Source organism: Vombatus ursinus, unplaced genomic scaffold, assembly GCF_900497805.2.
Source record: "Vombatus ursinus unplaced genomic scaffold, bare-nosed wombat genome assembly UNPS02014789.1, whole genome shotgun sequence".
NCBI classification, from domain to species: domain Eukaryota; kingdom Metazoa; phylum Chordata; class Mammalia; order Diprotodontia; family Vombatidae; genus Vombatus; species Vombatus ursinus.
The window spans coordinates 10,028,261-10,050,652 of record NW_020954567.1 but is presented as its reverse complement, the minus strand read 5'-3'; the positions used below and the strand labels follow the sequence as shown (position 1 = coordinate 10,050,652).

Sequence of the window (22,392 nt, the reverse complement as noted above, 5' to 3'; positions counted from 1 at the left end):
CTCTTCAGATGGGGAGGAAAGGGGAGAGAGAGGAAAGAAAATAAGTATAAGGCACCTACTATGTGCTTGGCACTTGGGCTACAATATTCCTAGGAGTTTTCCTTTGGGGATCTCTTTCAGGAGGAGATCAGTGGATTCTTTCAATTTCTATTTTGCCCTCTGGTTCTAAAATATCAGGACAGTTTTCCTTGATCATTTCTTGGAATATGATGTCTAGGCTCTTTTTTTGATCATGGCTTTCAGATTGTCCAATAATTTTTAAATTCTCTCTCCTGGATCTATTTTCCAGGTCAGTTGTTTTTCCAATGAGATATTTCACATTGTTTTCTAATTTTTCATTCTTCTGAATTTGTTTTACAGTGTCTTGATTTCCCATAAAGTCACTGGCTTCCAATTGCTCTATTCTAATTTTTAAGGAAGTATTTTCTTTAGTAATCTTTTAGACTTCTTTTTCAAGATGGATTGGCCAATTTTGCTTTTTAGGGCATTCTTCTTCTCATTGGCTTTTTGGACCTCTTTTGCCATTTGGGTTGGGTTATTTTTTAAGGTGTTATTTTCTTCAGTATTTTTTTGGGTCTCCTTTAGCAAGTTGTTGACTTGTTTTTCATGATTTTCTTGCATCACTCTCAGTTTTTCCTCTACTTCTCTTACTTGCTTCTCAAAATCCCTTTTGAGCTCTTCCAAGGCCTGGGACTGATTCCTATTTTTCTTGGAGGCTTTGGATGTAGAAGCTTTGGCTTTGTTGTCTTCTTCTGGTTGTATGTTTTGATCTTCTTTGTTACCAAAGTAAGATAATATAGTCTGACTCTTTTTGCGCATGATCCTGGCCAATTACTTGAGTTTTAAACTCTTTGTTAAGGTAAAAGTCTGCTTCCAATGTGAAGAGTGTACTGTCCCAAACTTCGGGGGTTTGTACAGCTGTTTTCAGAGGTACTTCTAGGGACCTGAAAATTTTCAGTTCTTCCCAGGTGGTATGATAAGGGGCGAGGTGTTTCCTCTCCACAGCCACAACAAGCTCCACCACACCAGCGCTCCTCCTCGCCCCAGAACCACCCCTCAGAACTGTGACTCAGATCCAAGCACCGGTAAAGCAAGAGATTCCTGCCTCAGCACTGACAAAGAGATCCCTGCAATCCCCCTCTGATCAGCCACTTGATTCCCCCTCAGTCTGTGGGCCGGAAGCTCAGGAAAAAGCCTCAGTCCGGGGCCGAGCTCAAGACTTGTGACTGAGACCTAGCTCCTCTCTCACCACAGTCACAGACTTTTCCCACTGACCTTCTAAGTTGTCTTTGGTGTTCAGGGGTTGAGAAGTCTGGAAACCACCACAGCTGCCTGCGATTTAGTCCTCTGAGGCCTGCTCCAGGGTCTCTGTGGCCTGTGCCGAGCTGAGCTCCTCTCCCTGCCTGGCACCATATACCTTTCCCATCAACCATCCAGGCTGTCTTTGGCTGGAAATTTGTTTCACTCTGTCTTTTTGTGGGTTCTGCTGCTTTAGAATTTGTTCAGAGCCATTTTTTTAGGTATTTGGAGGACTTTGGGAGAGAGCTCACGACAGTCACTGCTTTCCCTCCACCATCTTGGCTCTGTGCCCACTCTGCTAAGAACTTTACAAATATCTCATTTGATCCCAGAGGCAACCCTTTTTTTGTCTCAAACTAAAGTTGTTGAGGCTCTCAGGGGGCAGAGGGCTTCCTAAGATCCCACAGACAATCACAGTAAGCCTGAACCTTCAACAATCTGAAGGCTGGGATTGTGACCAATAAACCTAAGAATTGCAATAGTCAACCCATGTCCCTCACAATTTCAGGACATCACAGCAGAAGTGCTAGGATTAATGGCCAGTGACCAAACTAACATGACATTTCTTTAGTAATAGAAGTTACCAGTTTAGTCAGATGTCTCCTATTGCTGGAGTGCAAATAATATGTTACTTATGTAAAAATAAAATACATACATATGTATGTATGTGTGTATTGTATGTGACACATGCTTGCCGTGCAATGTGTTTGCACATAGGAATATATTATTCCTTTGTTATATATGCTGATTTATATGCTCCTTTGATTTTTTGTATATGCTGATATGCTAATGCTATTCATATTTCTTTGCTATATGTGTAGGTATTATGCTTCCTCAAGTAATTTGCATCTTGCTATAGTGTGCTATTCTGCTGTGTGATGCTTCATGTTAGGTGGTATGTTCAGTTTGTACTTTGCTTGAATGTATGTAACGTATCTATGACCTTATCTATTTTTTAAGAAAATCATTTTGGCAGCTAAATGCTGGAGGGCTTGGAGCAGGAAGACCCCTTGGGAGATTATTGCAGCAGTCCAAGGGAGAATGCCTGGAAAATTGGCAACCAATTACTTTGAGATCCTGATTCAGGAAAATTCAGGAAATTTGATCTGATTCTATAGTGCCTTCTGGTGTTAGGTTGTGTTTTTTACATTATTATTCAGAAATGGAAACCTATTTGAGCAACTGTAGTCTAAATACAATTGCTCACATAAAGTATTGAGAAAAGGTAATGAAGAGATGATTGGGAACTTTGGAGAAAGGTTTCAGCTGAATGATGAGGCCAGAAGAGAGACTGCAGAGTTTTAAAAAGTGAGACTACAAGGAGTGGAGGCACAAATTATGGATGGCTTTCTCAAGTTAAGCCATGAAAGGAAGGAGAAATCTAGAAAGATAATGAGTGGGGATGGATGGATGGATGGATGGATGGATGGATGGATGGATGGATGGATGGCGTAAGGATTTTTTAAGGAGGGGGGAGTCATGGACATGTTTGTAGGCAGCAGGGAAGCAGTCAATATACTGAGAGATAATGAAGATTAGTGAAAAAGTAGGGATGATAGAGGAAGAAGACAGAATGGAATGGAATCACTTGAGCATGTGGAGGGGTTTGCCTTGGCAGGGAGAAGGGCTGCTTCTTCTTGAGACAGGGTGAGGGAGGAGAGAGTGGGGAGCATCTGAGTAATGTGAGATGAGGAGGAAGAGAGACGAGGAAACCCTGAATGAATGGCTTTAGTTCTTTCACTGAAGTATGAGGCAAGGTTCTCAGCTCAAAGAAGAATCATGGGGGGTTTGGAAAAGCCTCTGTGGTAAGTGGGATAGTGAATTGATTAGGGAAGTATAAAAAAATTGCCTTCCTTCAGTGAAGGCCAGTTAAGATTTTGTAACATAAATTTGTAGATGACAGCAAAATGATGAAATATTTGCTTTATCATACGAAATCTTCCTTCAGCTCCATTTGGGGTTTGGAGGACCCTTCTGCTGAAGCAAAATGGCTGAGAGGAGTGCCCCCACAGGATGTGGGAACTTTACTGTCAACTTCTCCAAAGGCTATCTATGTGACTTTGAATGCATTTCTTTCTGAACTGATGCGCTACATTCTTTTGTTGGGCCATGTGTTCTTTACTATGAAACTTTTCATGAACCTGGCATCTAAAAAGTTGTTTTCTTTAATGTGCTAGCTTTCTTTGAGTTTCTTGTTTAATCTCCTTGATGCAGCCCATTTGCTGTGCCATTATCATTGCTCTCATTATGTATATGATATGTATACTATTATACATTATATATATTATGTATACTATATATATACTATGTACAATAGATTATCAGACTTCATAAATCTCTTTCAATTGAGAGATTTCTCTGGCAAATACTAATTCCTAGAGGCCAGTTAGCTGCATTCCCAGAGTGTTGTTGAAAGAGAAAGTGAGAACTCGTATTTGAATTAGTTTATATTTAAGACAAAACAAGGATATGTTATCTTTTTGACCAAGTTCACATTTACGGAGATTCCTATGCAGAAAAGCATAGGACTCTCTACGTAGAGAGTTCATGATTTAGGAGAAATTATTAATTCATTCATTCTTTTGTTTAAAAATATTTATTGAGTGTCTACTACATACAGGGAACTGTGATAAAATATAAAGATGAATAGTACACGGATTTTTTTTCCCCCTTGGAGCTTACAGTCCAGTATGAAATTAGATAATATATATAAAAATGCTTCCTAATAATAAAATATACAAATTCAAATTATTAGTATAGTTGTGTTGATGGTGATGATTATGGTAACCTGGAATGCAAACAAACAATGGGTTAGTACTTAACTTGATTTGGAAATTGAGATAGCAACTATCTTGAAGGAAGGGCTGAGTTAAGCCCTTGCAAAAGATGACTAAAGCCCTAGGCAGATTTAAAGTCTTATGGATGTATGAAATTAGAATGATGTCCTTGACTACTATGTTAATTTATAAGCAAACTCCCTGGTGGCTTCATAGTAACTGGTTAAGAAATAGGGAGGGGGATCTCTCTCTCTCTCTCTCTCTCTCTCTCGTTCTCTCTCTCTCTCCAAGGCAAGCAGAATATTGCAAGAGGCAAAAATGTAGAACTGGTGAAATAATTCTTTAGGTATACCAAGTGTAAGATAATGAGACCTACTTGTTTAAAAAAAAAAAAAACAATGCCAAAGCTCTTCCTTCCAAATGAGCACTGTGTCTCTTCAAGTTGTAACAAAGTATTAGACCCTTATCTGAATGAAGCTACCATGGCTGAAAATGTTTGGGGGAACTTCCCTTTTGGAATTATATTTCAGAGACTTGGTCACCTTCTTTTGTATAGTCTTTGAGGGAGAAGGGGGATCTGATTTTTGGTAACAGTCCAAAGTCATTCAGGAGGCAAGCCTATGGACTAAGATGGATGGAAGGTAGCATGGTCAAGTGAAAAGAATATTGACTCAGTTCTATTCCCAGCTTTTCATCTAACTAGCTGTGCACCTTTGGGCAGAGCATTTAATTTCCTTGTGCCTCAGTTCCCTCATCTATCCATGAGAGGATCAAACCAAGTAATCACTAAGGTTTCGCCCAACTTTGACACTACTCTACCATCAGACTGAGTACTATTGGTTTCGGTTTAAAACAGCAGCAGCAGCAGCAGCAACAAAACACTATGGGGTTACTTCTATTAAGCAGTGAGAAAAGTTTTCATTTGTGACTGATAAATGGGCTTTGAAGGCAAATCCAAAAGAGAAATTCCAAAAGGGTTTTTTTTGTTTTTTTTTTTTAGCAACAGCAACATTGTGAGAATAAGTATATTATCTCAGAAGAGTCCCAACACTGATATAGGCATGCAAGCTGTAGTAGGAGTATAATAACAACAAATCAAAGCCAGCCACGGCCAAAACCAGTCACATTTGAGTCCAGATGTGAATTTGGACTCTACAATAAAGGAAAGGTATAGAAAAGATGAGAAGCCTTGAGAGGAGAACTACAGAGGTACTCAAACAGTTGGAAAGGAGGCCTTGGGGAATCAATTTTCAGAATAATGGCAATTCTCCAGCCTGCAAGAGAGAAGAACTGGAGGGAATGCGTTCAATCACTTAAAAATTTTTCATGTCTATTTAACCCTTGGGAGAGGGACTCTTCTATATCCTTATTCTTAACATAACAAAGGGAAAGGAGTATTAAATGGAGTCCTGAAGGGCCAGAGAGAGAAATGAGGAAGAATTTCCTGACCCTTAGTAGTTTCTGAGATGGCGGGAATGCAGTAAAATAGTTCCCAGTTCTTTGAACCTAGAAAAGTTTGATTTTGTTTCACTGGGTGTATTTTTTTTTTTACACAAGTACGATCTGCTTCAGTGCTCCCCACAAACTATTTGGTTATATCTCACTTAAGTTCTGCTCCTGGGCCAGAACATTTGAAATTGCTCAGTATTAATTTTGAATCTCCTAGACTGGGGACCAGTGCCTGCCAAAGAATGAACATTTGTCTGGCAGATCAGGACCGCATCCCTCTGAAGTTACTTGGTTTCACTTTTCCAAACTGTCTACATATTATGAGGAAAGTCAACATCCCTCTGCCTTTTCACATTACCTCTGTGATGGGGAGAGAAAAGTACTAGGAATAAGAGAAGAAGGTGGTGAAAAGGAGTTCCAGACATGCTGGACATTGACTTTGAAATCTCATCTGGGACCTTTCTAGGAGAGACCACTCAAGTTACAAATAAACAAAAATTGCCATGAAAAATGCCAAGAACCACAGAGTTTTAAAAAACAGGAAGCTCGAAGAACTGGGGGTTTCCTCACTGTTGTTGGGGGAATCTCTGGTTTTTGTTGCTTTGATGATTCTTTTTCTCTGGGATAGAATAGTCTCCCGGGCTCGATTCCACTTCCCTGGCCCCATGAGACGGAATTGGATTGGTGTGCACGGACCAAAGAAGACTTCCCAAGCCAGTTTTGGATCTCTGAGGAATAAGGACAGCATGTTGGGCTTGACTCCAGAGAAGCTGGAAATTTCATCCATGTACTCGATATATTGCACTTGCAAGTTAATATGTTGACTAGGCACATACCTAGAGACAAAAGAGAGGGAAATAGGAAGCCTGTCAGCAGGTAAGCTTGACACTAACTAATGGGTTTTTCTTTTAAAAAGAGACTTTAACAATCTCTACCTAGAATCACTGAATTTTAGACCTGGAAGCAACTAGAGCTAGTCTACTCTCAATCTCCTCATTTTGTGGAAGAATAAACAGAAATACAGAGAAGGAAAGCGAAAGTCACATAGCCCAACAAGGGCAGAGTTGACATGAGCACCCAGGCTTCTTGACTCCTAATCTAGAGCTCTTTCTACTATACCCTTTGGTGTACTAAAATTTGTAGTGGCCAGGACAGAACGAGAAAATAGCCCTCTCTAGTTACAGCCTACAGAGGCTAAAGAATGTTATGTCTCTTTTCTTTGTTTGTATCCGTTTGCAAATTCACCATCTTGTTCTGTTGTTGAGTCATTTCAGCTGTGTCTGACTTTTCATAACCCCATTTGAGGATTTTTTTTTTTGGCAAAGATACTGGAGCGGTTTAGCATTTCCTTCTCCAGCTCCTCTTACAGATAAAGAACCATGCTAGCTGCTACATTTTAGGTTCTATTCCTGAATGAGCTTATGGTAGAATATAATGATCATTTATTCCAGTGTATGCTTTTCTTTGACTCACATAAATGCCTACATTTTAATACCCAAATTGGTATTTTGTAGTCTAATAAAAAATTCATTACTATTTTTTAAAAATATCAGTTGAGTTTTTTTCTCATCATTCAAAGTGAATACCCAAATTGAAAAAGGTTCTCATTTGCAAAATAATCATTATTCTAATTTTAGGAATGAGGAAACTGAGGTTCAGAAAGATTAAGTGATATATCTAGGATCACACAACCAAGGAGTATCAGAGCAAGGACTTGAACCCAGGTCGCCCAACTATAAATCCAATGCCTTTCCCTCTATCACACTTCCTGCTTAGTGATTCCACTTAACAAAACTTAAAAAAATAGAAATTCACTGAGGCCCACAAGGATCTCTTATCCTGACCTCCTCTGGCCCTTATTGTCTATATTCCCTTGTGTTGATTATCTTTTTAGACATACATGTCTTACCTCTTTAGCTAGACTGTTGTTGTTTGTTCTTCATTCTCTTTATTTATGTTTTATTTATTTATTTATTTAGTTTTGTCTAGGCAATAGGGTTAAGTGACTTGCTCAGAGTTCCACAGCTAGTAAGTGTCAAGTGTCTGAGGCCAGATTTGAGCTCAGGTCCTCCTGACTCCAGGGCCAGTGCTCTATCCCCTGCACCACCTAGCTGCCCTGTTCTTCATTCTGGAAGAGGATTGATGACTTCAGAAAGATGATGCCATGACTTGAAAATGAATTGGGTTTAAGTGAGGGAGGGTTGTGCAAAGTCATCAGCCTCACTCTCTCTACTTTGGAGCCATCTACTTCTAGAGGGAAGGGACCTTTTATTCTGTTTTGTGTGCTTTAATGATCAACACTCTGCCCTACACATTAAGAAGGGTCAGTAAACACATTAATTGACCATTGGCAAATTAATTACTCAGTTTTTAGGAATTCAAGTGCAGTACATGAAAAGAGAATCTAAAATCAGTCTAAAATTCAAGTCTATGATTGGATGGATGGAGCCCTGGGTGATTGGGTTGTACCTTTTCTCATTTTCCTTTATCTTTTGGATAACATCAGCCATCATATCACCTTCAGGAGGGAGTTTGATCAAACCTGAAAAAGAGTCAAAGGACGGATGTTTACTTTTCAACTAGGAGGTGGTATAATACTCGTGAATGGGCATGATGGGTCTTCCTTTACCATATGCCAGTATCAGGGCAAACTGATAAGACTCAACAGATAAGACCAGACTAGAATTGTGTCATAATGGAGCCTGGAGTTATTGGGGAAAAAACGAAAACAAAACAAACGATAACAACAACAACAAAAAGCTTATAAATGCTGTTTTTTGGTTACTATGAGCCATGTCAGTGAGTTACCCGCAGCCTCAGATCTATGCTAAAATGACTTAAACGTTGAGCTTAGCAATGTCCTCGGTTCTAAGGGCTATCAGTTAGACTCAGTTATATGTGTAAGGATGCCATAACCAAACCGAGGGATCTTTGTAACCTTTCTTTTGTCAAATAAGGCTGGAATGGACTTCATAAATCATCTGCTTCAGGGATCATCAAACTACGGCCAGATGGCCAAATCTGACCCAACACTTGTTCTTGTGGGCCAGCATGCAACCCATTGTTAGCTCACCAGCCATACAAAACATACAAAAACAAGCAGCACTCAGATTTGGCCCTCAGGCCATAGGGTATCTTTCCCCTGATTCTAGTTCAACACCTTTATATTACAACATAACAAAGCTGAGGTCCTTAGAAGTTAAATGCCTTGCCAAAGGGCATTAACAAGAGTTAATGGCAAGACCAAGATTTGCAATGACATGTCATTTCTGTGCTTTACTAGTATGTACCACCTGCCACTGTGTGGTTGTTGTCATTCAGTAAGTGTTTGACTCTTTGTTACCCCATTTGGAGTTTTCTTGACAAAGATGCTGGAGTGATTTGCCATTTCCTTCTCTGGCTCATTTTACAGATGAGGGAACTGAAGCACAGGGTTAAATGACTTGGCCAGAGTCACACATCTAGTAAGTGTCTGAGGCTGGATTTGAACTCACAAAGATGGGTCTTCCTGAATTCAGGCCCAGAACTCTAACCATTATGCAACCCAGCCACACCAGATTACCTGGTTACCTTCTGAGTTATGTGATGGTCTCCCTTAGGGGAAGAATATGGGGTTTCTTTTAGTGGTAAAGTGAGGAAAGGTGGTTGAAGCACTCAAAGCCTACCATTAATTAAGAACATTCTTGTTTGTCTGAGAGCAAACCTAGGAATCCAACTTAGGCAAATGATTGTTTGGGCAGGCCAATCACTAAAGGGCAGAGAAGTGAAGAATGACTGGTTTGGGGAAGAAACTGATGGGGTCAGACAAAAGCTGGAAGCCATTGAACCCTTGGGAGAAAATCATGGCAAGCTGAATCATTATTAAAAAGTTGGGATCCTTACACAAACTCAGTGAGCCATCTTGACAGATAGGTGGATAGTGTTGTGTGAAAAAAGCACTGGCTTTGGAATCAGAAGACCTGGGTTCAAACTCTGGCTTTGCTACCAACTCCCTTTGTGATCTTGGGGATTTAACTTATAGGGGCCTTAGTTTCCCATGTAGTGAAATAAGGAGCTTGGGCAAGATGGTCTTTGAAGTCCTTTCTAGCTCTAAATTCTATAATTTTACCTGAATCTTACTTTTATTGTCTCTGTATTTCTAATGTATTTCCCCTCTGTAAATGACCATCATAGGAAAAGCACACTTATGGCCTGGATTAGGAGGTGAAGGAAGGAAACGATAATAATAATAACAACAACAATAATAAATAGTATAATATATAAATGTTGTAATAATGATTACAATTATTATAACATCTATATATTGCTTTTAGGTTTACAAAGTGCTTTACATATATTACCTCATTTAATCCTTACAACAGTCCTGTGAAATAGGTACTATTATGATTCCCATTTTACAGATGAGGAAACTGAGGCAGGCAGAGATTAAGTGCCTTGCCAAGGATCGCAAGGAATTGTTTGAGGCAAGATTTAAACACAGGTATCCTTGACTTCAAGTTTAGCTTTCTGGGTGGGTATCAGAAAGAAGGAATCTATACATTAGCAGCAATGACATTTGGGATTTCAGAGCCATAATCATGGAGGAAGAATATTGAAATGACTTAGATCCATGAAACCAAAGACAGTGATTTCTCACAGAACACAGCAGCAAGAAGAAAGAAAGTCCTAGGGCAAAGCCACAGGATTCCTTGGTTCGTTTCAGAAAAGGAACTGATTTCTAGGAAACGGTGGTACTAGGTCTTACAGCTGGAGTTGTTGAGTAATTGTTTTTGAGTTTCTTCATTTCCCCAATGTAACTTTTTTGGCAAAGTTACTAGACTGGTTTGCCATTCCTTCTCCAGCTCATTTTACAGATGAGGAAACTGAGGCAAAGAGGGTTAAGTGACTTGCCCTGGATCACACCACCAGAAAGAGTCTGAGATCACATTTGAACTCAGAAAGATCATCTTCCTGACTCCAGGCTCAGCACTCTATCTACTGCACCACCTAGCTGCCCTAGAATTAATTGAACTTCTGGAAATTCTAGGCTGTATTAAACTCAACAAACATTTATTTAAGTACCTATAATGTATAGAGAACTGGGCTAGGTGATGGGTGAGATACAAAGCTGAGTGGAGACATGGTGCCTGCCCTCATGAAGCTTACAGTCTAGCAATTTATTACTTGTGTAACCTTAAGCAAGTGATTTGTTCTCTCTAGGCCTTAGTTTTTACAACTGTAAAATGAGGGAATTGATGACCTTAGGTAATCTCTAAGGTCTGTTACAGCTCTGTTATCATAAGGGGCTATGACACTTCCAGAGACATTTTTACTATGCAATATACTGTATGATTAATAGAAAAGAAGGATTGTTTGAGATTGGAGGAGAAAGGTTGTTATTGACTGGAAGGCATCAGAGAAGGCTTCATGGAGGAAGTGGTATTTGAGTTAGAATTTAAAGTATGAGTAGGAATGAAATATGCAAAGAGAAGGATGGAAGGCATGCAAAGAATAGAGAACAACATGGACCATGGTATCAGGATAGGGAAACTTAGGTAGCATTCATTCAGGGGACAGAGAATAGCTTAATTTTCCACGAGCATACCAGCTTGTCACTGTCTTCCCTAAAAGGAGGCACAAGACTCCAGATGATGTTTGACAAGCACAAACTGTAGTGAGACTATCATCTCTGGTTCAGTCCTCCCATTTTATGGATGAGAAAAATGGAGGCCTAGAGACTGGACCAAGATCTCACAGGTAATAAGGAGCAATGCTAAAATGGGAACACAAGTTCAAGTTGACTCCAGACCCAGAGTTTTTTCCACCACAACACTGTCAGCCTCTGCCATAACCCATCCCTTTCACCACTACATTGAAATTCAACTATCCGTCAAAGCTGAGTTATACAAGCTGGATGATGTGAGCAGACATGGGAAGCAGGAAAGGGCATTTATCTGAGTTCCAGTGGCCTCAGCTCGGAGAGAAATGCTCAATGTTTGGAGCTGGAAGCATTGACCAGAGAACCCAAGAGTCACAATGTCTGATTTGGAAGATTCAGGAGCAAAAAGGAATGACTTCTGGGTCCCTCTTTCATTAATCACATTTTTCCTTCTTACCCTTAAAGACTCGGGTAGCCCCTCGGACCTGTAGCTCTGCAATTGGCATGATGGCCCCTAGAGGCTGGAGAAGGCCAATTATGGCCAGTGTTGGCTTTTCCAGAAATGGAGGGAAGACATGTTTGTAAAGGGAGACATGGTTGTTCTTGATTTTGATGACAGATTCCTCAAGAAAAGGGAAAGAGAAGGAGTAACCCGTTGCAAAGATGACAGCATCAATATTATCTTCCTTGGTACCATCTTCAAAGATCACAGCAGTTTCAGTAAATTCCTTCACATTTGGCTTCACAGCAATTCGGCCAGAGATGATACCATTGGGGAGGTCATCACCCACGATAGGATACTTGCTGAGGAACCTGTTGGGGGAAGTTCAAGAAAACAGGAGTGAAAGCAAAGAGCTTAGATATCTGGTTTATGTAGGATCTCCATCAAAGTACTAAGGATGATTCTAAGGATGATTCTATCATTCAGCCAAGTGTATGCCAGGCCTTTCTCACTCTGTTTGTTAAAATGTATACTCTTCTAGAGGACAATGATACTATTGACCCACAAGCAAGAGTGAATTTCTGTAGCACTAGAAAATCTTTGGAACGGGTCTACATTGACCTTTTATCACTAGAGGGAGGTAGTAAGAATATAAGGCCTGTTTAATTGTGGCTTATCATTTCACCAGATAGACACAGACACATCCAACTAAAGGCCCTCAAAATGTCCACAATTGCTGAAGTTTGGTGAGAGAAGAATTTTTCAGTATAGTGCTAGTATCAATCATTGGATCCTTGGCATTTACTGCTTTATCGCATTCTTTCTCTGTTAAGGCATCTATTTCTTATCTCCTAAATTAGATTTTAAACTTCTATAGAATAGGAATAAGAGTACAGTTTTGTATTTATCTGTATCTATTTTAGCATTCTACCATGTTATCTTATATGTGACAGGTACAGAGTAAGTACAAATTCATTGTTTGAAGCAGGCCAAGGAGTGCTGAAGACCATGATGATACTGTCAGTGAATTCCCAAAATTAATGTTATTTTTAACACACAGTTTAGAAATTGGTGCTATATATGGAGACAGCTAGTTGGCTCAGTGGATGGAGTACTAGGCCTGGAGTCAGGAAGACTTGAGCTCGAATGTGGCCTCAGATACTTACTTACTGTCTGGGTAAGTCACTTAACCTCTATTTGCCTGAATCCACTAGAGAAGGAAATGGCAAACTACTCCAGCATCTTTGCCAAGAAAACTCCATGGACAGTACTAGTGTGCTATGGTCCATAGGGTCACAAAGGGTGGGACATTACTGAACAATTGAACAATAGCAAAAGCAACGTGACACGTACATGGAATGGTATTTCATCATCTAGGTAAGCTAGGTGGATCACAGTAGATAGAGCCCAGAACTTGGAATCCAGAAAACTTGGGTTAAAATCCTGTCTCAGATATTTACTGTGTGACCCTTGGAGAGTCACTTCACCTCTGCCAGCTTTAGTTTTCTCATCTGTAAAATGTGAATAATATTAACACTTTCTACCCAGAGTAATTGTGAAGATAAAATGACATAATATTTATAAAGTGCTTGGAAAATCTTCAACTAAATGCTAGCTCTAATAATTATCATCGCTATCATTATTATTATCTCATGGGTGCTTCCTCCATTGGTATAGATGGTTCCTCATTTACTGTTGTCCACATTCTTACACAGTGCTTCTGCTGACACACTGGAGGGCTTCTTCCATATCCCTTATTTTATGGATACCAAGGGAGGTCACAAGCTACACATCAGTTATCCTTCCTTTCACTAAATGACCAGCCCATCTTGTTTTCCACTTCCATGACGCCTTCCTTCCACAGGACTTATTTTAAAAATTGCTATTTCTAAGCAAGCATATGAAAAGAAATGTGACCTAGTGGATGGAGAGTTGTTCTTGGAGAGAAGAAAGACCTCTGACAGGTTTCAAATCCTACCTATGTTTTTTGCTGGTGGTGTAACTTAGGACAAGTCACTCAACCTCTTAGTGACCCAGGTGACTTTCTAAGACTACTCATTGCAGAACATTTACTTATTGTTTGTGGTGCAAAAATTCGTTGGGGGGTCCTAACCACAGGCCTTTCAGTCACCACTACAGGATTCATACCTTGATGGACAATGAGATGGATTTCTTTCTCTAAAGACATGCCTGGAAGCTATTAGTTTCAATTTTTTTCCTTTTCTCATATTTAATTATTTGGAAACTTTCCACTTGTGTGAAATTTTGAATTTTCAATTATAGTTGGAAAAAGTTCTTTATTTGAACAAAAATTTCATAATGTTGAGAAAGAAAATGCAGTTTTTTATTCTTAAAAGTGGTTCACATACCTAGTCATCCCCATCAACTAAATTAAAATTTATATTTGGAAAACAACTTATGTATCCTCAAGTACAATGTCTCATACAATAAGTAATTCTGTCTATAGCATTTATGACTAGAAGTGCAAATAGGAATCTTGGTACCTAGTGTCAAATAAGTTGGGGGTGGGAGTTTAATAGGGGCCACATGGGGTGGCAATTTAGGCAGGCCCCAGGAAAAACAGTTCAACAAGGGATGCAGTTGTGTTAGGAGAATGTGTGTCCCATCATCCTTTCCCCTTCCTTGATCTTTACTGCCCACAATCTCATAGTATTTCCCTTTCATACCTCCTCCCAACCTCACTACCAACAAACTCTCTATGGGTGCGGCTAGCATAAGACAGAGAAATACAGGGCTGGTGGTGAGGTGTTGAGACAGTGGTCTTCAGGCTACTATGTTGGGAAAATAATAGCTCCCTTGACCAATGTTGCTGCCTAGAAAAATTCCCAGCTGCTCCAATTACTCATGGCTCTGTCCCTGACAAAATGGAAACTTCTGAACTGACAATTCAGTCCCTAGAAACAAGACTTTCAGAGAATTCAGAGAAATTATAAACCTGGAAAATGATTTGGACCATTTACCATCTCTCAAGATTTTGGGCCACTGTTCTATTACTACATTTCCATTTAACACGTCTTTTCTGGAATATAGCATTTTAGAATGATAGTCTGTACCTGTGGGAAGGCTTCAGGCCATAGTGTGTGTGGTTGAATCTTGAATTCAGTTTGTTTTCTCCCCACCTATTCAGTAGGCACAAGGGGGTAAAATGGCGGATGATATTTCTGAAGCGAGTAAAGTATGTAACATCCAGTGGGAAACCATTATCCGAAACACGATTGACCACCCATGATCCTGACCTGGTGCTGAGGAAAATCTTTTTCAAAAGACAAAAAACTTCAGATTAGGTCAACCAATTCTCAATAAATTATTCTTGTAAATGGGGATAGAAGTTTGGGATAAAGGGGCTTCATTTTGGGTCAAGCTGCCTTCTAGCCCTTCTAGGAGTGGAAATGGGGAAGAAAGGGGAAAAATAAGGTAAGAGGTAGATCTCAAGTGGTACATTATTTAGGGTTTTGGGTTTGATAATATGTAACATTTGCCTGCATTTTAACTATATTGAGGGTGTGGGGAAGAGGAAGACTAAAATTGGAATGTAGTATGTGTCATAGGAGACGACAGGATAGAAATTCCCAATAATTCCTCAACTGGAGAGCACTTAGTAGGTCTTTAAAAGAGCAACCCCTGTGGGAGGTGGGAATAAATTGAACCTTTTTCACGGCATGACTGAGATCCACAGTGATGTCTGCTCCAGAGTTCCCCAGACCAATCATAACCACTCTTTTGTCTCTGAAATGTTCAGGCTGTTTGTATTTCCAGCTATGCAAGATTTGTCCTTTAAATTTCCTTATACCTGTAAGGGTGAAAACCAACAACAAAAGGCCTTAAAAATCCTATCTTATTCCAAAGTGAATATCCACAGGCCATAGATTTTTCTCCAAGCCAGAAATTGCAAATGTCAGAATCCAACACCATATATATTCTTTATAAAGGTTCATGCTGTTTTCAGAATTGAGTTCCACGGAGTAGGTGAAACCTGAATTCTAGTCTTATCTTCACTACTAAATGGACATGTGACCTTGAGTAAGTCATACATTAGTAATGTTGTTTCTTACCCCACCCTCCCTTTCAGGCACTGTGTTTAGCCAATCGATAAATGAGCATTCATTATACATCTATTATGTGCTAGATGCCATGCTAAACCCTGAGGGGAGGTGGGATATGAAAAAAGATGACATATAAATAACAAGGTACATGCAAGATATATACAGAGAGATCTAAAATAAAGCGCTAAGTTCATGGGATCATATATCACAAGGGCAACTAGGTGGTGCGGTAGATTGAGTGCTGGGCTTGGAGTCAGGAAGATCTGAGTTCAAATTCTGCCTCAGACACTCGACTCTGGGTCACTTGATCACTTAGCCTCTACGTACTTCAGTTTCCTCATCTATAAAATGGGAATAATAATAGCACCTACTTCCCAGGGTTGTTGTGAGGCTCAAATGAGATAATTGTAAGACATTTAGCACAATGCCTGGTGCATATTAAGTGCTATATAAATGTTAGCTACTCTTATTATTAAGTATCTAGAAAAGCCTCTGACATCCAACTATATTAGGTAATCTGTCTTTTTTTTGGCTGGGCAATGGGGTTAAGTGACTTGCCCAGGGTCACACAGCTTAAGTATTATGTGTCTGAGGCCAGATTTGAACTCAGGTCTTCCTGATTCCAGGGCCAGTGCTCTATCCACTGCACCACCTAGCTGCCCTTATATTAGGCAATTTAAAAAGGAAAGGCATTCATAGCTGGAAGCGGGTGACGGGGAAAGACTCCTGCAGAAATTGAGATTTGAGGAAGAAGGAAGAAAAGGAAGAAAGGGAAGAAAAGGAAACTCAGAGGCAAAGAAAAGGTCAAATTCTGCCTTTAATTAGCTTGCCCTGTGAGAATTTGGGCAAGTCACTTCCCATCCCTTGGTCTCAGTTTCCTTGTCTGTAAAATGAAAATGGTTGGACCGGATAGCCAGTGAGATTCCTCTAGATCCATGATCCCATGACCTTAGCATTTAATTGTAGACCTCTCTAAAGCATACATTCTATATTATTGTTATCAATGCAGTATGTGTGTATACACACACACACATATATGTGTATATATGCATATATACACATATACATCTATGTATATATATGTGTGTGTATATGTATATATACATACACACATATATACACACACATATATACATATATACATACATACATATATATATGTGTGTGTGTATATATATAAAGTTTGCTTATGTCTTATCTACTAATTAGATTTAAATTCCAAGAAGGCAGAGGGTCCACAGACTACTGGTACTTAGTCAATGTTTGTGGACATAAAAAACAGCTTAAACATTTATTAAGTGCCTATTATGTGCAGAGCACTGGGCGAGCCAGTAAGGGAGGAAACTAATTAGACAAAATTTCAGTACAAGGAAAGGCATAATAGGAACAGGAGGTGAGAGAAATGGATATTATGGAAACAAAGTGAATTTTGCTTTGGTGCCCGAATGTTCTCGAGCACACTAGGAGATGCACTAGGGAGGTTTCCTGGGAAACTACTGGCCAGAATTGCATGGAAGGAGGCACAGAAGGCTCTGAATCTTTTGAGATAGCATCTGCAGGGATGATATCAAATATCCATTGGCAAGTTGGAGAACCTAAGGTATCAGGCAGAGAGATCGTTACTGCTTTGGGCATGTAGGAATCATGAAGGTCTTCACAGAGGACGTGGCATTCGAACTGGCTTTTAAGAATGGGTAACATGGTGAGAGCAGAGAATAAGCATCCTAGGAATAAGGAAGAAGGTAAAGAACTAGCCAGAACTGAGAAAGCACCAAGTATGAAAATGAGGTGGAGATGAGAAGCCTGATTTAGCTAAGATATAGAATAGATGAAGGGATTAGTGTGAGATGGGTATAGATCTGTGAGATGCTGCCAGATGGTAGAGGGCTTTGAATACTAGACTATAGAATTTGAAATGAATTTAGGAACCATTGAAGGACTTTGAAAAGGAATAATACGCAGTTTCTCATAGTGAATAGAGACAGCCTTGGAGCCAGGAAGACATATGTTCAAGCCCCACAAAGGACATACTTTGTCTGTGTGACCTTGCAGGGAAGGCACCAATATGCATTGGCGAAGGGTGTTTTGTTACCCAGAAGTTCTCTGTATTACTAAAGGCAGAGGTCTACTATCTATCCATATGATTAAATCTATGTGTAAAGAAGGTTTGTCAGGAATGGAGTCAGGGTGATATTACTATACAATATAGTAAACAATAAATTAGAGACTTCCATAAATTAAAAAAGCCTATACCATTCTGTCCAATAACCCATATCCAGACCTTTCACACTGCATTTCTTTGTTTCTTTCTGGCAGCAACTAGGGTTAAGTGACTTGCTCAGGGTCAGACCACTAGTAAATATCTGAGGTTGGATTTGAACTCATTTTCTCCTGACTCCAGGGCTGGTGCTCTATCCACTATGTCACCTAGTTGCCACAGCACACTATATTTCCAAACAAAAAGAATCAAACCCGTATTTGCTGGTTACCCTAAAGATTAAGCTGAATAACAATTCAAAATTTTTTTCTCACAAGACAAATCTTGATAGTTTATCCTCTAGTTTTAATGACACCTTTTCTTTTTTTATTTAAAACTTAAAACGTACAGCTAAGATAACAGTCCCCACAGATAACTTGCCTGGAAAAAATGATAGTGGTAGGTAAGGTTCAACATGATGACCGGTGCAAACCAAAACAGCATCGAAGACAGATGATTCCTTCACCCCAGAAGACTCGGTGATGACATTCCATTGACCAGTGATAGAGAAATCTGGTTGTTTTGATACACTGAGGACAGTGGTCTAAAATAGAGCAGAAAAATCATAGTTGAGGAGGAAGATTAATTGATCCTGGGGTAGGAAGATAGCTGTTGCCAATAACCCTGATAAGAAGACTAGCCTTTTTCTCTTTCAAAAATTATCTGTTGCCAACCTCTAAATGGAAGAGTAGCCTAGGCTTCTGGGCTTTATATTACTAAACTGGCTCTCAAATAACATAGCTTCTTGTGTTGTTAGGAGCAAGTACATAGGCAGGTGAGACTTCTGTTTGATAGAGCACTGTAGGAATGGGGATCCTCTTTCCTCTCTTCAGCCTTCCTGAAAGCTATAATTCTACTTCTGATTGGTGGGGTCCCTGCTACTGGTGGGGTCCCTGTTGCCACACTTCTGTCTATCAGAATCTGACTTCCTGGACTGCCAACTTCAGTCACATAGTACCATATCCCTCTGATGTCATGTATCACCCAACTCTGCTGTTTACCATTGGACGTCTCTGACATGACATTGGCCTACCTGGACTTCTACTTACTTCCTGATGCCAGATTGTCATAACAATGATAACTTTTACAAATGTCTTTCTATTGTCCACTACTAGGACCTTCCTGGTTTATCCCAATGCACTCTTTCTCTACCCCTGTCCATAATTCTAATCCTCCACTAGATTAATTTAGTCTCTGAATGTTAGCATCCCTACTCTGACCTTATCCACTCCTAATCAAGTCCCAAACACAAGGTTTGCACATATGAAAATAATCTTAAATGTTTCTCAAAATATGTTGCATTATATTGTTGCTTTAGAATTTGTATAATCTCATTGGCCAAAGTATATTGTAAACTGATCTAATTGTATCTAAAAAGTTGTTCCCTTGTGTCCAACTCTTCGTGACCCCATTTAGGGTTTTCTTGGCAAAGATATTAGAGTGGTTTGCCATTTCCTTCTCTAGCTCATTTTATAGATGAGGAAACTGAGGCAGAAAGGGTTAAGTGACTTGCCCAAGGTCACCAGCTAGTATGTGTCTAAGGCTGGATTTGATCTCAGGGTCTTCCTGACTCTAGGCCCAGCATTCTATAGCATTGTACCACTTTGCTGCCTAAAAAGTATTAGCACTTATTCTATGTAAGGCTCTATGCTAGGCCCTGGGGAATACAAAGACCAAATGTTAAACACACACACACATACACACACAAAACCCTCAATATATCCTGAAGAGACTTATATTCTACTAGGGAATTACACATATAAACAGGTAAAAATAGGCATGACAACCTGAAGAGGAGAAGGAGAATATTAACAATAATGTGGATTGGAAAAACCTTCCTGTAAGAGGTGGCACATAAACTGAGTTTTAAATAAATCTAGGCTTCTCAGAGGCAGAAATGAGGAAGCAGCACATTCTGGGCATGAGAGACAGCCTGGACAAAAGCTAGGAGTATGGAATTAGAAGACCAAGTTCAGAGAAGAGCCAGAAAGTGGATTTTGCAGGAAGGTAGACCAAGGCGAGTAGCAGGCAAAAAGACCTCAGAACTAAGCATGAGCCAAATTATGAAGGACTTGAGGAGTTGGTACTTTCTCCTAATATACAATATTAGGAGAATAGGATATTAGGATAATACAATGTTCCCCATACGTTACCTTAAAAAATATATATGGCAGCAGTCCAAAGTGCTTGGCGTATGCCCGGAAGTAATCCATGACTTGGCTATTGTGCATGTAGTTGGGATAATCTTCTGGGATGGGGAAATCACTAAAGGCCATCATCTCCTTAGATGTGTTAATTGTCAGGGATTTATATATGCTGGCCCTTCCCTCCATAGTTTTATCCTTCAAGAAGTAAGCAAGCCCAAACTGTTTAAGTTTGTCATCCAAGATCAAATCTGTAAATCTCACAAATCCCTAGTTCCTTACATCACATAGGCAAAAGATCACTCTCTTTCTTTAATCCTCAAAGAAGCATCAAATTCTCATAAAAAAGTGTCTTCCTGGATGTTCTTTTTTCTGTCTGTACAATATTTACTCCATGACCAGTCCAATGGTAGATAAATTCTTGGATATTTTTTCCTAGCATAACTGTTTATATTACTATAAAACCTGAGGTGCAGGAAAATAAGTACCTCTTTGCAACTGACATGGGTTTAGTTTGAAATTAATACCAAGTGGTTGAAATTTTTTTCTTGAGGGCCCTTAATTAAAAATTATGCCTCTGCTTTCCAACCAATATCTTGACAAATGAAAATTATTTAAAAATTTAATATATATTATTTTAACATAATTTAATTATTTAGTATACTATTCAATTATATCAATAATATACACTACCATACTTTATCTACTACTTTTTTATACTTCAAAAGTAATTGACAATGGTTAATGTTTTTTTAGTGAAGAGAGTTCTGCATTGAGAATCAAGACATCTAGATACTAACCAACTGTGTGACAATGGACAAGTCATATAACATTACTGGGTCTCAGTTTCCTCATCTGTAAAATGAGGATGTTGTAACAGATGACCTGTAAGGTTACTTCCAGTTCTGCATTCAATAAATGGAAGGCCAGTTCTTTAGGAATTGAAAAAAATAGGGATAATAGAGTTTAAAACTCTAAGGGCTTTAGAGATTTTGTAGGTCAGCACCCTCATTTAACAGATGAGGTAACTGAGGCCTAGATAGGTTAAATGATTTGCCCAAAGTCAAACAGGAAACAAACAGATTAGAACTCAGGACTTCTGACTCCAAATCTAATGTCCTTTTCATTATCCTAGGATGTCTCACCTAGTTCTACATTTCAGAAAAAAATAGACTTTTAATCAGGTTCCATCAGTTATATTACCAGTACTTTTTGTTTAACAAACAAAATAGCAATATACAAAAATAAAACAACCCTAGATAGGAAATATTCCTTACCTGAAATTTCCAGAGTCCTCCGATATCATCATTCTGCTCAAAGCAGGTGGGCTCGAGCCCCTCATCCAGGCAACACTTAATAGCAGGGAGGCCACAGGACCCAGCACCGATGATTGCAACTCTCTTGACCATGGTCTTCTGTGTCAGGGGATAAAGCAGACAAGTCTGCCGATAGTTACTCTTTCAGTGCAGGGGCTCTTTGGTTCCTGGTTTCTACTTTCTGTACTTTCTGATGAGAAAAGGGAGTAAAACAACTCATATATTAGTATTGCTGAAATGGAAGGATGAACACAAAAATATCATCAAGGTGCTGTGCCATCCTCCTGGCAGGAAGAAATGTTAGCTTCTCACTCAGAAGATTCTGTGTAGTTATCGTGCGTTATTGGATATTACCTATCAGACTGTGGATTTCATGGGAGAAAGTATTATGTCTTATATTGATTTTGTATCTCCCCCAGGACACCAAAGAGTATGCAGTACATAGCAAGTTTTTAATAAATGACTTAAATGTAAATTCCCAGTAGAATATAAGCTCCTTCAGGGCAAGGATTGTTTAATTATTGCCTTCATATTTCCAGTGCCTAAAACTATGCCAGGCATATGGTGGAGGCTGAGCTAATAGTGAATTGAATATTGTTGATAGTTAAGAGTTATATTCTGATTGATAAAGTTGCCCCAACACCCCATATAGATTATCAATTTTCAAAGAAAAAATCACTTTTCATGAAAATTAGAGCAGACAGAATTTAATCTTTTAGCAACTCAGAAGACATGATTCAAGATCTCCTAATGCCTCAGCATTATCAGTTCTGACTGAAAGTGATTGAATTGAAAACGCTTGTTGAATGAATTTAGCTGACATTCATATGTTTTAATGTCTATTTGCAAGCTGCTTAGAGCATCAAAGAAAATTCCCCTTTACTTTCAAAATATGCTCACCCACTAAATTTCTTATTCAATCATATGATGAGGAATCGCACATGAGCCATCCCTCACTATCATGCTCATCTCACCTCTTTCCTCCTTCCCTCACCCTTTTTGCTTG

The 22,392-nt window shown here is 39.3% G+C and overlaps 1 protein-coding gene across 1 annotated transcript; it reads right to left on the bottom strand.

The window, feature by feature from the left end:
• Nucleotides 1-5,645: 5,645 nt before the first annotated feature.
• Nucleotides 5,646-21,479, bottom strand: LOC114047657 (dimethylaniline monooxygenase [N-oxide-forming] 5-like). The gene is made up of 8 exons (XM_027868556.1): nucleotides 21,348-21,479; nucleotides 20,080-20,268; nucleotides 18,308-18,470; nucleotides 15,274-15,416; nucleotides 14,680-14,879; nucleotides 11,621-11,976; nucleotides 7,995-8,067; nucleotides 5,646-6,361 (listed from the first exon to the last, which is right to left on the bottom strand). Exons 1-8 carry the CDS (start codon nucleotides 21,477-21,479, stop codon nucleotides 6,007-6,009), a joined length of 1,611 nt encoding a protein of 536 aa, XP_027724357.1. The 3' UTR covers nucleotides 5,646-6,006.
• Nucleotides 21,480-22,392: the final 913 nt, after the last annotated feature.

Coding starts and splice junctions, on each gene's coding strand:
- LOC114047657 (XM_027868556.1), bottom strand. CDS start 21,479: ATGGTCAAGAGAGTTGCAATCATCGGTGCTGGGTCCTGTGGCCTCCCT. Junction 20,269..21,347: donor GAGGACTCTGGAAATTTCAG/GTAAGGAATATT, acceptor TACTTCTTGAAG/GATAAAACTATGGAGGGAAG. Junction 15,417..18,307: donor ACCACTATCATTTTTTCCAG/GCAAGTTATCTG, acceptor TCACCCTTACAG/GTATAAGGAAATTTAAAGGA.